At 38.2% G+C, this 14584-nt stretch overlaps 1 protein-coding gene across 2 annotated transcripts in view; it reads left to right on the top strand.

The window, feature by feature from the left end:
• The window catches only part of ercc6l2 (excision repair cross-complementation group 6-like 2), a 17295-nt gene extending 3233 nt beyond the window's left edge, over positions 1-14062 (top strand). For both annotated transcript variants that reach the window (XM_066644322.1, XM_066644321.1), the window contains 14 exons: positions 1718-1879; positions 1984-2191; positions 3298-3555; positions 4426-4545; positions 5071-5142; positions 5327-5472; positions 5985-6080; positions 6534-6633; positions 6718-6870; positions 7097-7168; positions 8166-8988; positions 9497-9651; positions 10845-11017; positions 12500-14062. In XM_066644322.1, the coding sequence (XP_066500419.1) occupies positions 1718-1879; positions 1984-2191; positions 3298-3555; positions 4426-4545; positions 5071-5142; positions 5327-5472; positions 5985-6080; positions 6534-6633; positions 6718-6870; positions 7097-7168; positions 8166-8988; positions 9497-9651; positions 10845-11017; positions 12500-13427 (3466 nt within the window). In that variant the 3' untranslated portion in view covers positions 13428-14062. The remainder of the gene's footprint in view (positions 1-1717; positions 1880-1983; positions 2192-3297; positions 3556-4425; positions 4546-5070; positions 5143-5326; positions 5473-5984; positions 6081-6533; positions 6634-6717; positions 6871-7096; positions 7169-8165; positions 8989-9496; positions 9652-10844; positions 11018-12499) is intronic.
• Positions 14063-14584: the final 522 nt, after the last annotated feature.

Raw genomic sequence — 14584 nt, 5'->3', positions numbered from 1 at the left:
AGATTTATAGATTCAGGGCCCACAATTTAAAAGATTTCAAGTATTTATTTGTTTATTTTCACATAATTTGGGCTTCCAGCATAAAACACATGAAAACAGGATTTAAAAAAATTAGAATACTGTGGAGAAATCAACCCAAACTACTACTCAGTTTTTGCAGAAAAAAAATAAATTAGGATCACATCAAATAATCAAAATATCGTACTTTCAAAACGATATGTCAATCTTCAATACTTGGTTGGGAATCCTTTTGCTTTAATCACTGCCTCGATGCGATGTGGCATTGAGGCAATCAGCCTGTGGCATTGTCTGGGAGTTATGGAAGCCTAGATTTCCTAGACGCTTGCTGTCAGCTCTTCTTTGTTTTTGGGTCTGGTGGCCCTCATTTTCCTCTTGAGAATACCCCATAGATTCTAGGTCCAGTGAGTTGGCTGTCCAGTCAAGCACTGTGATGGCATGGGCATCAAACCAGGCTTTGGTGCTTCTGGCGGCATGGGCAGGGGCCAGGTCCTGCTGCAAGATGAAATCTGCATCTCCATACAGATCCTCAGCAGGAGGAATCATGAAGTCCTCTAAAACATTCTGGTAGACTGTTGCCGTGACCTTGGATTTAAGAAAGCAGAGTTTACCAACACCTGCACCAGACATTGCACCCCAAATCATGAATGACTGTGGATATTTCACACTGGCCCTCAAGCAGATTGGGTTCTGTTCCTCACCCGTCTTCCTCCAAACCCTTGGACCTTGATTCCTGAATGAAAGGCACACTTTACTTTTATCGGAAAAGAGGACCTTGGACCACTGGCCAACCGTCCATCCCTTCTTGTCCTTGGTCCAGTTGAGACTCTTCCTACGTTGGCTCAGGTTCAGAAGTGGCTTGACCCGAGTAGCCAGACAGTTGTAGCCAATCTCCCGAAAGCTTCTGAATGTGGTGGTTTTTGAAGCTGTGACTCCTGCCTCATTCCAATCTTTCTGGATCTCTGCGAGATTCTTGAATCTTCTCTTTTTGATAATCTGCTGAAATCCACAGTCATCTCTTTTGCTGATGCATCTTCTCCTGCCACATTTTGTCCTTCCACAAGACTTTCCATTGATATGCTTGGACACAGCACTCTGTGAACAGCCAGGCTTCTTAGCTATGAACTTTTGTGGCTTACCCATTCTATGGAGGGTATCAATGATGGTCTTCTGGCCAGTTATGTCTGCAGTCTTCCCCATATTGAACCGAACTGAGACAATTGAACCAAACTGAAGCAATTTAATGACACCTGGGGAAACCTGTGCAGGTGTGTTGCACTCAGTTTAAAACATTCATGCCCTGCAAAATTTGGGCTGTTTTCTCCACAGTATTCTAATTTTTTGAAATCTTGTTTTCGTGGGTTTTATGATGTGAAATTGTGTGAAAATAAACAAATAAATACTTGAAATTGTTTAGATTTTGGGTCCTGAATCTATAATCTATGAAAGTTTAACTTTTTGAATGGAATTATGGAAACTAATCAACGTTTCTATGATACTGTAATTTTTTGAAATGGGTCTCTCTGGGTCTCTCTTTATAATTGTTGGGCTCATGCTGTAACAGTTGTCATTTTAAATATCTCTCTCTCTCTCTCTCTCTCTCTCTCTCTATCTATCTATCTATATATATATATACTGATATGTGGGTAGGCAGAAGGCTATTTCAAACACGACCATTAATTAACCTTTTTCTTTACAGCATTGACTGGGCTGCTGTTATTGTGGATGAAGCACACAAGCTGAAGAACCACAAGTCTCAAATCACTCAGGCAATGAAAGGGCTGAAATGTAAAGTGCGTGTGGGATTGACGGGCACAATACTCCAGAACAATTTGGAGGAACTCTGGTGTGTCATGGACTGGTGAGTCATGGATGGACCCTGCTATTTACAGTGATGTGTATTTTCTCTCAAGCCTGAGTCCAAAATGCATCATCATACCTCATCATTTTGTTTTGTGGTTTCAGGGCCATCCCTGGATGTCTCGGTACACTGGGGGCTTTTAAGAACAGGTTCTCAAACCCCATTGAACAGGGCCAGAAACACAGTGCGACGAAGAGGGTGTTAGCAGAGGGCCGCCAGGCAGTTGAGACTCTGGCTAAAAGGTTGTCCCGTTGGTTCCTCAGGAGAACTAAAGTCCTCATCAGTGATCAGCTTCCCCAAAAAAATGACCGGGTGAGCTTTGAGACAACTGTGTTCAATTCGGTCTTGTCTAAACACACACATCTACAAAATGATCAACATATTTTAGGTTCTGTTTAGAATGTATGCATTTGCTTTATAATGTATGTATTATTTTATAAATCTGGTGCAGTTTTTTTTTTCTCTCTCCTTCAGTAGTTGTCATGAAAGATACTTAGGTCCAGTTTCATGTACAAACATCATTGCTAGAATAGAATAGTTGGGGCACATTCTAAAAATACTAAAATATTATAAAATCTAAAAACTGTAATTTGTTAAATCAGTGTAGAAGACTTTTACCTAACTGATAAAACTACACACAAAACATTTTCATTGTTTTCAATGACAAACCTAATCGTATTTTGTAAATATTGTTGGAACTTTTTCAATTTTGTAAATGTTGGAACAGAGGTTATAGAAGTAACACTGTTCTGGAAGGCTTCACAAAGATCAGTTTAACTGGTAGCATGTAATCACGATAGGGTATAAAAAGAGCATCCACCAAAGGCTTAGTCTTTGCAAGCAAGGATGGGTTATGGTTCACCATGTTGTGCCAGATTTTATTTCAGTCAGAAAAGTCATTTGACATGGACCAAAAGACGTGAAAACGTGTTCTGTGGTCAGAGTTCATGTTGCCACTTGTTTTAGGGGTAAATTGAATGTATGATTCTATGTACCAAAGATAAGAATACAGCAGGAATTAGTATTTTCAATTTCCAAACGATTTGAACGTGTAATTAAAAGAAAAGATGATTTTAACCAGCATTTTTTGAGTGTATTTCAGGCATTGGTTCCTAAATTTTCTTATATTAAAAAATAATAAATAAATAGAATTAAACTCAACTAAAAACATTGAGAATCTTCAGTTTGTTCTTTTGTCTGTTAAATACAAGTTCACCAACGGTTATTTTGACTGTATTTCATGACAAACAACAATAGAAATGATCCAGAATGACAATGAATTATTTCATGCAACATTAACTTACATCCTTAGTTTAAAATATTTTTTCTTTCTCCTTTAAAGTGGGTATGTATTTGAAGATATGAGGTTTTGTTCTGACAGCAATGATATGCTAATTATTTGTTATTCTTACATTTAGGTTGTGTACTGCTCCCTGACAGACTTCCAACAGTCGGTGTACCAGGCTGTGCTGGATACTGATGATGTGATGCTGCTGCTGCAGAGTTCAGAGAAGTGTCGCTGTGGCAGTGGACACTCCAGGAGGAAGTGCTGCTACAAGTACAATTCAGATGGTGCTCCAATCAGACACCTCTACTTCAGCTATCTTGCTATTCTGAGAAAGGTTGCTAATCATGTTGCCTTGCTGCAGACAAAGGAAGGAACAAGCAAAATGCAGGTAGCTATTTGGAGGCACTGTACTGATGTTAGGTGTGCATGATAATCTTATTATTGTTTGATATTACTGTTATGGGTCATATAATATTGAAAGCAACAGAGCATATTATTTAGACAATGTTGTGCTTAATAAAACACCTGCTACCATGCATTTTACTGCATCGGTATCACTAAATATTTTTTCATTATATAGAAATCCCAGTCTCAACATTTTGCAATGACGATGAACCATAGTCATTATCTCTTTCGACAGAAATGTATAGCAGTACATTTGCTGTAGATATTATATCAATCCATGTTTATGTGTAACTTTACGAAAATACAGGACATGCATCATAGAGTATTATTGCTTTCTGAGATTTTAATAGAGGTAATGCTGAAATTACTTAGCAAAAATATGAGTTTTACAAACTGCACTGCATTAATCATAATTTTAAATAGGATTCATTAGTACCTCTTTCTGCTGAAACATGCAGTTAGTCAGTGTTTTCAAATACAGACAAAATCTAACAATTCCTAACACTTATTATGCTAATTATAAATGTAAAAAAACCCGCACATTTAAAATCCCAATCAAAGGAATATTTATATTCAACTTTTAACAAAGTCCATGTGGGATTTTTGTATGCTGTCAGACATTTTATGAGGAAAATAAGTTGTCACTGCCATGGATAAACTTTTCTGCTTAGAAAATGCAGTGTGCGAACATTGATTCGGACAGCTGGGGCTCCATAAATCTCAACCTAAAGAACCAATTTTATTAACAGAGAAACAAACTAAGGTGTGAACTGCAAGTCAGTTCATATCTGTGCTCACTGATTACTAAGGAATATGAAATACTATCAAATATATCCTATTCTTTTTATCCTAGGACAAATATGTGGCTGCTATTTGTGAGCAAGTCTTTAAGAAGTTTCCAGATTTTAAAGAAAGGTGTAAGAAGGCAGCATTTGAAACCATGTCAGACCCGAAGTACAGTGGAAAAATGAAGGTAAGACATTTTGTGTGCTACTTAAAACAATCTGAGGGAGCTTTAAGGCCTTTAAGCTACAGTATTTACTGCTGTAGGTTTGTACAGTTGCTTTGCCATCAGCACTGATTGCCAGTCTGAGTTCTCATTTGAGATTTTGCCCTTGTGTTAAGGGCATGAATAATCCCTCCCTTGGCCAGATCCGGCCTGGAGCAGTCTTGCCTCACTAGCCGTGGACACACTTCCTTGGGAAATAACAAGGGCAGTATTTAGCTGTTCTTAAAGTCCCTCCAAAGACTTTTCTCCCCCCATCAGCAGAGCATCTTGAGGGTGCTGTTATTGGCAGATGCTCCATTTCTGGCACACTCAGCAGAGTAAACACACTGCACATTCTTCCACATCAGATATGGAAAGAAGGGAGACAGCAGGCCAGTGTTAACGTGAATCCCTCATTCACTCTTCTTCTTTCAGAGAGACATTGTTTTTACTATGTAAAAAACTTTGTGTAAAGCCTTGTTTTTTATAGTGAATCATCTTGTTTTCCAGGTTCTGCAAAGGTTACTGAATCACTTTATCATGAAGAAGGACAAAGTTCTTCTTTTTTCTCTTTCTACTAAGGTGAGGTTTTTACAATTGTGTAGAAGACTATATGTGTGCCTTGTAGTAATCAGCCTATTTTTTATATTTTGGTATATTTTGTGGGTTTTTGCACATTTTATTCAAATTTGTACTAAACCAATCATAAATTACATATTGTTTTGAGCTAATATGAAGCAAAAATCACTGGGCTGTCCTTCTACAGCTTCTGGATATTCTGGAGAGTTACTGCATGGCTGAGGGTCTGGAGTACCGCAGGCTGGATGGAACAACCAAGTCTAAGGACCGTGTTCACATAGTCAAAGAATTCAACAGCTCAAATGATATCAACATTTGCCTGGTTTCTACCTTGTGAGTGAAATAATAGATGAAAAGTGTTGTCATTTTCATTTGTTATAATACTAGGAATTGACCAATAAATTGGTAAATTAATGAAATCAGCCAATATTTAATACCTGAATAGTATCAGCAAAAGAACTATAAATTGTGATTTTTTTCCCCCTCTACATTTGAAATTGCAGTTTTTCAGTGAAGAAACATCAACTTAGTTAAAATAACAAAACAGTACATGATGTATTCTGACGTTTAGTCTGAGAATTACATGTTCTAACAAATGAGGATTAAAAAAAACTAGGTAGTTTAAAAAAATAATCTTTTAAAATAAAATATACATTTATCAACAGGTGTTATATGTTATAAGAATTTTAGGTTAATAGAACTAATATTGGTATTGATCATAAGAATTTTTCATAGAACAAATTCATTTTAAAGCTGCCAGGAATATAAAGTATGCATATTTGTGTATGTACATTTTCTTAAGTTTTTACTTTAATGTTAATAACTAGCTTAATGTTTTCCTAAAGGGCTGGTGGTCTTGGACTGAACTTTGTTGGGGCTAATGTTGTTGTACTTTTTGATCCAACATGGAATCCAGCAAATGACCTTCAAGCAATTGATAGGTGGGTTTGCAAACCTGTAGTCGGGGAACCATTTTCAGGAATTGGGAATGGGTAATTTGAGAAAGGTCCTTTTAACCTATTGGCCATTCCTTTTACTTATTTTAGAAAAATTGGAAAACGCGTTGTATCCTGTTTAACATTTTCTAATTTTAAAACAAAAATCAAGTAGCCAAAACATACACAGATCATTGTATTGACCTATGAATCTCTAACCAGGAGCTGGCAGTGTGTAACAGTGTTGAGCTGCACTACTTTTCTCCTTTGAAACTGCAGATCCCTCTCTTTTCACTGTTGCTACCCAGTAACATTATTAGTGTTTTAAACACGTGGCAGTGCTTAGTGGCCAATAGTAAGGGGACCTAAAGGCTTAAAATACATGGGTTAGAGTAAATTGTAGTAGTATCAGAAATAATACCAGTTTACAGTTTTTCATTGGTTTATTTTAATGCATAGGGCTTATCGCATTGGACAGTGTAAGGATGTGACAGTATTTAGGCTCATCTCTCTGGGCTCTGTTGAGGAGATCATTTATCTGCGTCAGATTTACAAACAGGTACATCACTCACAAAAGCTAAAAATACCGAACTCATACTCAGTATTAAAATCTGATTGGGATACTTTTATCTGGGCTATGTAGCAACTGCAGTCATCTGTTATTGGTCGGGAGAATGCAAGGCGCTACTTTGAGGCCGTGCAGGGTGCAGATGGCCAAGCTGGAGAGCTATTTGGCATCCAGAACCTTTTCCGGCTGCAGACGAATGGAACCTGTCTTACACACCAGATTATAGAGGTTAGAGCCATTTTTAGCCACTATCTTTTTTTGTTGTTATTTTGTTGCTGATGAAAGGTGTCCTAACCAAGTTTTGGACACTTCTGAGTGAACCCATACGCCATCAATAAAACAATTCAGCATGAATTTTGATCTGTAAAAGAAAGAAATAAGATATATATTTTTAATCAGCTGTTAAAATCAATACTTTCTCACCAACCTCATACAAAAGTGGTGTGTGTCACAGAGAGAGGGCCAAGTTGAGACGGGTATCAGGATGGCCAGCACACAAGGAATGGAGGAGAGGATGCAAGAGCCGGTGAGTAGCCGCCCTTTCATAGACCCTTGACGGGAACACTCCTCTTTCCCATCCATCTCTCCCTTCCTTGTTCCCAGACATCCCACCATCCTTCCATTCCCACGGAAAAGATGGGTACGACAGCCAACACATGGTCGTAATTAACCCCCCTCTCTGGCCCACTGGTGAAGACCACACGGAAGTGTGTGCTATCTTTACTGCGTTTATTTACCCAGCAGAAGAACTTATCTAACTGTCCCTGTTGAGAAACTTCTCACATGTAGGTCTCTTAGGAGGCTGAAAAACAGAAATCATCATCAGCCAAAGCCTGGAATCAAAGTGTTGCTACAAACAGCTTCAAACGGTGTGGATACAAACATGTTCTTTTTTAGGGGGTTGAAAATGCACCCCTGTATTATTCTGGTAGCAATTAATATGCACAACATGCAGTATTTTGTACTGAAACAACTGCAGGACATTTAAAGGCGAAGTTCACGATTGTAATCAAAAACATTTTATTAAATTAAGAGGATTTTTTCTTTCCTTTTGCTAGCTCTCCAGTCTGTTTTTGAGCTGGAATCACGCCTAGTGTGTTTATGAAACCCCAGTGTTGTAAATGAATAAAAAATAACATGTCTCTGTCCGGTATGCTAGGCTTTCTCTTGCTCTCTTTGCTCATTGCAGAGGCATTGTTTAGAGTATTTTTAGACAATGGAGAGAACACCAAATGTTGAAAGCATGAACAGACATGAGGATTTCTGTATTCCTGCTCCATAGCTGGGTAATATTTACTGATTTTTGCTGTTTCAGATCACTTAAATTAATCTCCAAGCTCAAGAACACCATTCCACCCTAAAAGATGCGAACTTCGAACTGCGCTTCCCCACAATTGTTGTTGCCTTTAATGTTTCATAACACATTATATTATTTCTTAAAGAATCACTGTTGAATCACTGTGTGTGTGTGTGGGGGGGGCTTATATATAAAAGATAATTTTATTTCATTTATGTCACTGCAGGATCCAGCACCACCTTCGGAAAACGTTTCTGCAGATCAAGCAGGTGGATCAACAGTTCCCTGTAGCAGTAGTGCCAGGTTTGCTAACAGTGGAGTTCTGGACTTTAGCAGTGCCAGTGAAGATGAGGATCCCTGCAACTCCAAATCCACATCCACAGATCCAAACCCAAGAGAGGAATCTGGAGCCAGCATTGGCTGTGGCAACATGGGCCTATCTGCTTTGCTGCAAAATCATGCAGCAAACAGGACACAAATTGTGACAGAAAGCAGTGAGGAGAGTGATAATGAGAACTGGGAGGCCTGGGACCAAGAGGAGGTCCAAGCAGCTAAAAGGAAGAGTGCTCAGGCAGGCTGGTTGCTGTCCAGTAACTCAGAGGAGGAGGAGGAAGAGGAGGGAGAAAAAGCTTCAACCAGGAGGGCTTGTGAATATCCAGTAAATACCAACTCTGAGCTAACAGATCATGCAGTAAACATGGAGGAGTCTGAGGATTTAGGTGTTCAACAACATTATAGTGGGGCACAGTTGAGGCACACCAAGGGTGGTGGTAATGGGCAGAGGCTGGAAAATGAGAAATCTGAAGTAAGAAGGCAGAGACATGAAGAGGAGATCGAGAGTTTTACCTCATCTGAAGATGAAGCTCCAGTGAGAAGGGTGAAGTCCAAACCAAACCGTGTCTCATCTCCACTACTCAAAATTTCAGTCTCCAGCCACCCATGGAGTACAAAGGGCACTGCTCAGAAATTAGTCAGGTTTTCAGGATTAAAAAGCCCACCCCCTCATTCAAGACCAGACACCAACAATGGAACTATAGATTATTTATTAGGTACGGTTTTTAGTGTTACTATAGTCTTGTTCAGCCAGGAATTTTTTTACTGTATATTATTTATGCAGGGCATATTCTCTGCAGTATGAATGACACAAACCATGTGAAATCTGACTTTTTCTGATCTAATTCACACCACATGTTTGTGATTTTTAAAACTGATTTAATTACGATCCCAGAACTATTTTCATAATGGTGGTAGCTTCTCGCTTTTGCCTTCCTGCTTTCTATATACTCATGTCTATGTCATTACCAATGTGGCTATGTGGGCAAATATGATTAAAAAACAGACCACACCAATCGCGCTTGCTCACTTGACATTTGAAATGTAAATTTATTATAAAAATCTGATTTAGAAAACAGTTCAGTTTGGCCTGCTGTTAAAACGAAGCCTATGTGAACTGTTCACTTTCTAATACAGATGTTCTGTGCACCTTTGTATTAATCCAATAAATTTGTAGAATTTACTAGAAGTTACAACTTAAAAAATAAATTGTTTTATTCATAGGTGGTCTTCAAGAAGTAACCTACACCCATTCCAATCAGAAAGTTGTGGGCTCAAGCAAGGCAGAAAACCGCCTCAGCCGTGCTGCCTTACGAGATGTGTTTGAACTCAACAAGCACTCACAGCTGCCAGCCAACCACATCTCTGACACAGCCGAGGTATGACCATGAAGTGCATTGTCAAACTGAGGATTATTAAGTTGGAGAAGTTAATTATTTGCATCATTGTATATGACATGATATTCAGAGTATGGGATTGTGGGTACTTTACGATCCAGTAATAATACAGGGACCATGATATTGTAGTGTATTATATGTTTGAGAAAATAATTTTCTTTATCAAAAAGGATTCAGTCCTTTTATTTGTATGAAGAATTATAATGCAACATTATGTAGGCTATGTAAAAATAAAGCTGAGACAGTATCGTGTCTAAACTATGAATGGACTAATCGTATTTAGAGCAACATTTGTGTTGAGCTGTGATTGGTTTACATAAATAAATTACTATTTTATATACAATTAACAACTCTCCCTGTTCAGGGTGAAGGTTAATGAAATGTTTTTAATTTTTTAAATGTATTGGAGTGAATGTAAACAAATAAGTCAGAATAATAAATCACTTAAAGGCACTAAACTTACATTCAAAATTTTAATAAAAAATTAACACTTTCTAAAATTGTGAGGATGTTTCTTCACCATTTGATAGCTCTCCAATCTGTGTTCTGGAAACTGGTCTAATGTGTTTACTAAACCCCAGTGTCTGTAAATGGGTTAAAAAAAAACAAAGGGTCTTGCTCTGGCATGCTAGGCTTTCTTTCCCTGCTCACACCAGTAACACGTTATATTGGAGGGTTTTACAAAACTAAGGGCCTTCCAAATGTTGAATAGCATGAATCAAGATGAGGGTATTGCTCTATTTCTGTTCCATAGGTGGGTAATATTGAGTTATTTTGCTGTAGATGGAGCTGACTCAAAATTCAGGAAAGCACAAAACACAGACAGAACGTGCTACAAAACCAAACAACTCGTGTAACAAATTAGTTTTTATGGTAATTCAAACATTGTAGATTGTGCCATGTAGAAACAACAGTCGTGTTATTCCCTCAAACATACAGTTCAGCCTTCTTCTGTAGAGAACAGCATTTCCCCACAATCGTAGACAAGTACAGTAAAGAAGTACATATGTTCCACCAATGGCAATTAAACAATTTTATGTAATAGAATTTTATATTGTTATGATCAAAAATCTAAGCATAGAACTAATCCAGGTTTGTACTTGTTCACATTTTAAAGGACATTTGTTATGTAATGTCTTTTTGAGAATATTCATTTGTATCTGTCAATGTGGTAGACCCAGTCTGAAATGGCCCAGTTATCTGAGCCTATGATCGCAGTTGGTGGCGAGAAGCAAGTAGACCACAATGGGCCTCCTCAAGATTATCAGGTCACGCACTCCATCACAACTACCTATTATACTGAGAATGCAACCATTAGTGTTGGGGAGACGCCTGCAACTGTCCGCAAGTAAGATATATTTTTCCTTGTTTTCTTCAAGCTTCTGCTGGATGCATGCTGAGGAATATCAAATGATGGTTTACAATTCTGTGCCAGTTACAGTACTCTGCATATGTCAGTTACCAGTCTCGATTAATTTCATTTCCAAACAAAATGGTCATTTATTAAATGTATTACTTTTTAAAGAATAGAATAGAGCGTTTTTTTTAGTATGCTCACACAATGCCTCTTTCACAGCTACCACTCTTTTTAAGAGACTTTTTTTGGAAGGATATATGTTTTCACCTTCACTTTTTTAGTGAATAGAAACACCTGTGGATTTTTAGAACTGAAGCAAGAGGGGGGTTGGATTTTCTCTTATCTATAAAGGCAAAAGTAATGTTTATCTGATGGTGACTGTTTTGTCTACCATACGTTGTATGGATGCCAGGACTTCCATTTAATCTAAATATTTCAAATTTTTTTGAAATCTTGTTTTTTCATTTGTTATTGTATTGACTTGCTTTTCTTTTTGCAAGTTGATTGTTATTTCTAACATTCTAAGAAACATGGTGAGGAAGACTAATAAGTTGTTTGTAATAGTGTAATTGTACATCTTTAGTAAATACTAAAAGTAAACTTTAGAAACTTGTACACACTTGCGCTCGCAATGAATCTGAATAAACTTCTCTATCCGTACGTCTCTATCCGTACAATTTAGACACTTAAGACCTGCATTTCTGCAGTGATCTACTTAAAGTTGCCATTTTAATCGGAATGCACACTCATATGTACATATGCACACACAGAGCGAAAGGAAATTCCTGGTAGTGTGAGGCCATGCGCCAGTTCTCTCCACAGTTATGGTGTTCTGCGCCCCCGCCTGGCCCCTGGGGGAGGGGGAGAGACCACCCCGGAGCCCTCTCACCCACCCCTTTCCCAAGCCTGGCCAAAACACATCAAGTCATGAGTAAAACCCTGCTCTATGAAAGCCTTTTACCTCACCACTAGCCATAAGGACAGACCCTTATATCTCCCAAATCATACTGTTAGACCCTGTAATGAGGGGAAAATACGTGTTTATTTATACAAGTTTTCCCCTCAATTATTTGTTAAATGATTTGAAACCACACATGGCTATTTTATAGCTTCTGCTTTCTACATTGTTTTTCCTTCAAATAGCAGCAGCCTCTCAAAAGATGTCATGCCGCATGCAATTTTTGTAGTATTTTAGTTACAAGGTGCACTTTTTAACAGATTTACTCTGTTTGACACTTCATTTATTTAATTTCCAGAAAAAATATATATATATATATACCGCAGATTTGTCTGAAAATCCTAAACAATGTTCCCAAAAGAATGGAAGCTGAAATAAAGGCGAATGATAGAAATTTTTAGAAATGTAAAACATTGTACCATTTTGACTGGTAATTACAACCTTTAAATATGTATGTGTCTGTCACAGTCTACTCTTTTGTGAAAGCTTTAGTGGATGTTTTTTTGAACCTGCAGACTGCAGCTAGAAGAAATGGCACGGTTCTTTGGTGCTAAGTCTGTGGAGGAGTTTGCGGAAGAACTTGTGCAGAGCAACTCTTCTCAGCGCCTGACCAAATTGCGCAGATTCTACAGCCACAAGAGCCCTGAACTCACTGACCTCATTGAACGGACCTTTCTTAAACCTGAAACTAAACTGAAACCACCCATTCCACCACCCCCCTCCACATCCAATGTGAAAAGGCAAAGAACTACCTCAAAGCAGTCGCTTTATTTAGCTCAGAGACCTCTAGATGAAGGACAAGCAGTAGAGGAGGAAAAGAAAACTGTAAAAAAGAAGAGAATGTCTAATGCACAAAACGCTACAGGTCTTCATTATAACTCTAATTGTCAAACTCGACTTGAAATTAAGAATTTGTCTTCTTCACCTGAGTCAGGTGGAGGTCCAAGTGCACTACCTCTTAGACCCACAACAGACATGGAGCGTGCCCCTCAAAAAAGCCTATCCATTAGGGTAAATTGTACCTCTAGATCATCACGAGTCAGACAGGCTTCTAAGGACCAAGCACTGTCCCCTGCAGAATCACCCCGGTTCTCCAAAGCTGACCATAAGGACCCTGTCAGTGTCCAGTCAGACAAAGCTCTTACTGACCTGATAGGTGACACCTCCATCCTCGATGACCTCTTCAGACCCAAGAAATGTGTAGAACGGTCCAAGCCAACATCAGATCTCCTGCCCTCACCCACAGAGAGAACAAAGAACAGAGGAAAAGACTTCTGGGATATACTGAATGAGGGGAATGAGGAGAGCATTAACAAGCTAACAGACCTGTCTCAGGTGGAGAAGCTTTGTAGGAGTGTTGATGTCACTGGAAGGTCCAAAACTGAAAATAAATTTGAAGGCTCCCATCTTTGGAAAAAGAATGAGAAGTTCCTTTGGAAATAAGAGAACATCGTTAAACGAGGCACAATGCTGTCTGTTTGAAATTTTTAATGTATTTAATTTTTTAAAACAGAATTATGACACGAAGCCAATGTGAAATTTGTTTGTGATGTAGTGTAATTATTATTATTATTATTTTTAGTTTATTTTTAACTTTTCCTCATTTCCAAAGCATTATACATATAGAACATGTACAGGAAAAATCAATCAACCCCCCCAAAAAAGGGGGTGAGGAGAGGAGGGGGGGGGCAACATTGGTACCGCAATTTGTTCCTAAAACATTTCAATCCTCCTCCTGTCGTTGATACATAAACAAAGTCAATTTCATCCATTTCTCTTGACATTGTTCCTCTTGCATTCTTATCAACTGTCAACTGCTCCATGTCACATTTCCCTCACTATCTTCAACAATTCATCTCGTGTTGGTGGGTCTTGTGTAGTGTCAATTTTAATAAAGCACTGTGTTATTTATATGCATGGTATTTTATTATTATGCAGTGTATTTCTCTTAACCTCTTGGTTAGTTTTTCAGAATGTGTTCAATAGCGGCCATTTTACAGACCTGGAAATCTATTTTTGTTCCTGATATTATTTATCAAGAGTATGGAGGACGCCATGTTTTATTAAATTGATATGTTGAAGTTTATCATCTTTCAATCTTCATTATTTAACCAAGCAAAACCTTTATATAGATTGTTATTTAATCCCTACCCTGGGCTTAACATGACAAGGCAAAGGCCGACATCAGTATAGTTGGTGGTCCTCTTGCTTCTGACAAAGGCCCTTTTCCTCGTGTAATAATTTGATTTTTTAATTTTTTTGTGAAGTGAAGTGAAATTCTGCTTAGTGTGCAGACCACTGCTGCTCTTCTCTTCAGACAATCTGCTGAGGTTTTAGTGCTCAGAGCTTGTAATCCGAGAGGTTGCGGTTTTTGAAAACCGTTTCTTTTTTTTTGCCTTCACAACTGTAACTGTGGTGCTATTAAAGACATAAAAATAATCATGCCATGCCAGGAGCAACCTCAAAGCCTGCCCTCCATTACACACCCATCCACATGAACTAAGCTGAATGTATCTATCAGAAGTGTTTTATTTATTTTACTCAATCATTTGCAGCATAAACAGTTTACTTCGCATGTGTTAGAGCAGCGGTTTAGAAGT

The sequence above is a fragment of the Hoplias malabaricus genome, chromosome 14, assembly GCF_029633855.1.
Source record: "Hoplias malabaricus isolate fHopMal1 chromosome 14, fHopMal1.hap1, whole genome shotgun sequence".
Classification (NCBI taxonomy): Eukaryota; Metazoa; Chordata; class Actinopteri; order Characiformes; family Erythrinidae; genus Hoplias; species Hoplias malabaricus.
This window is presented reverse-complemented; position numbering and strand designations above follow the sequence as displayed.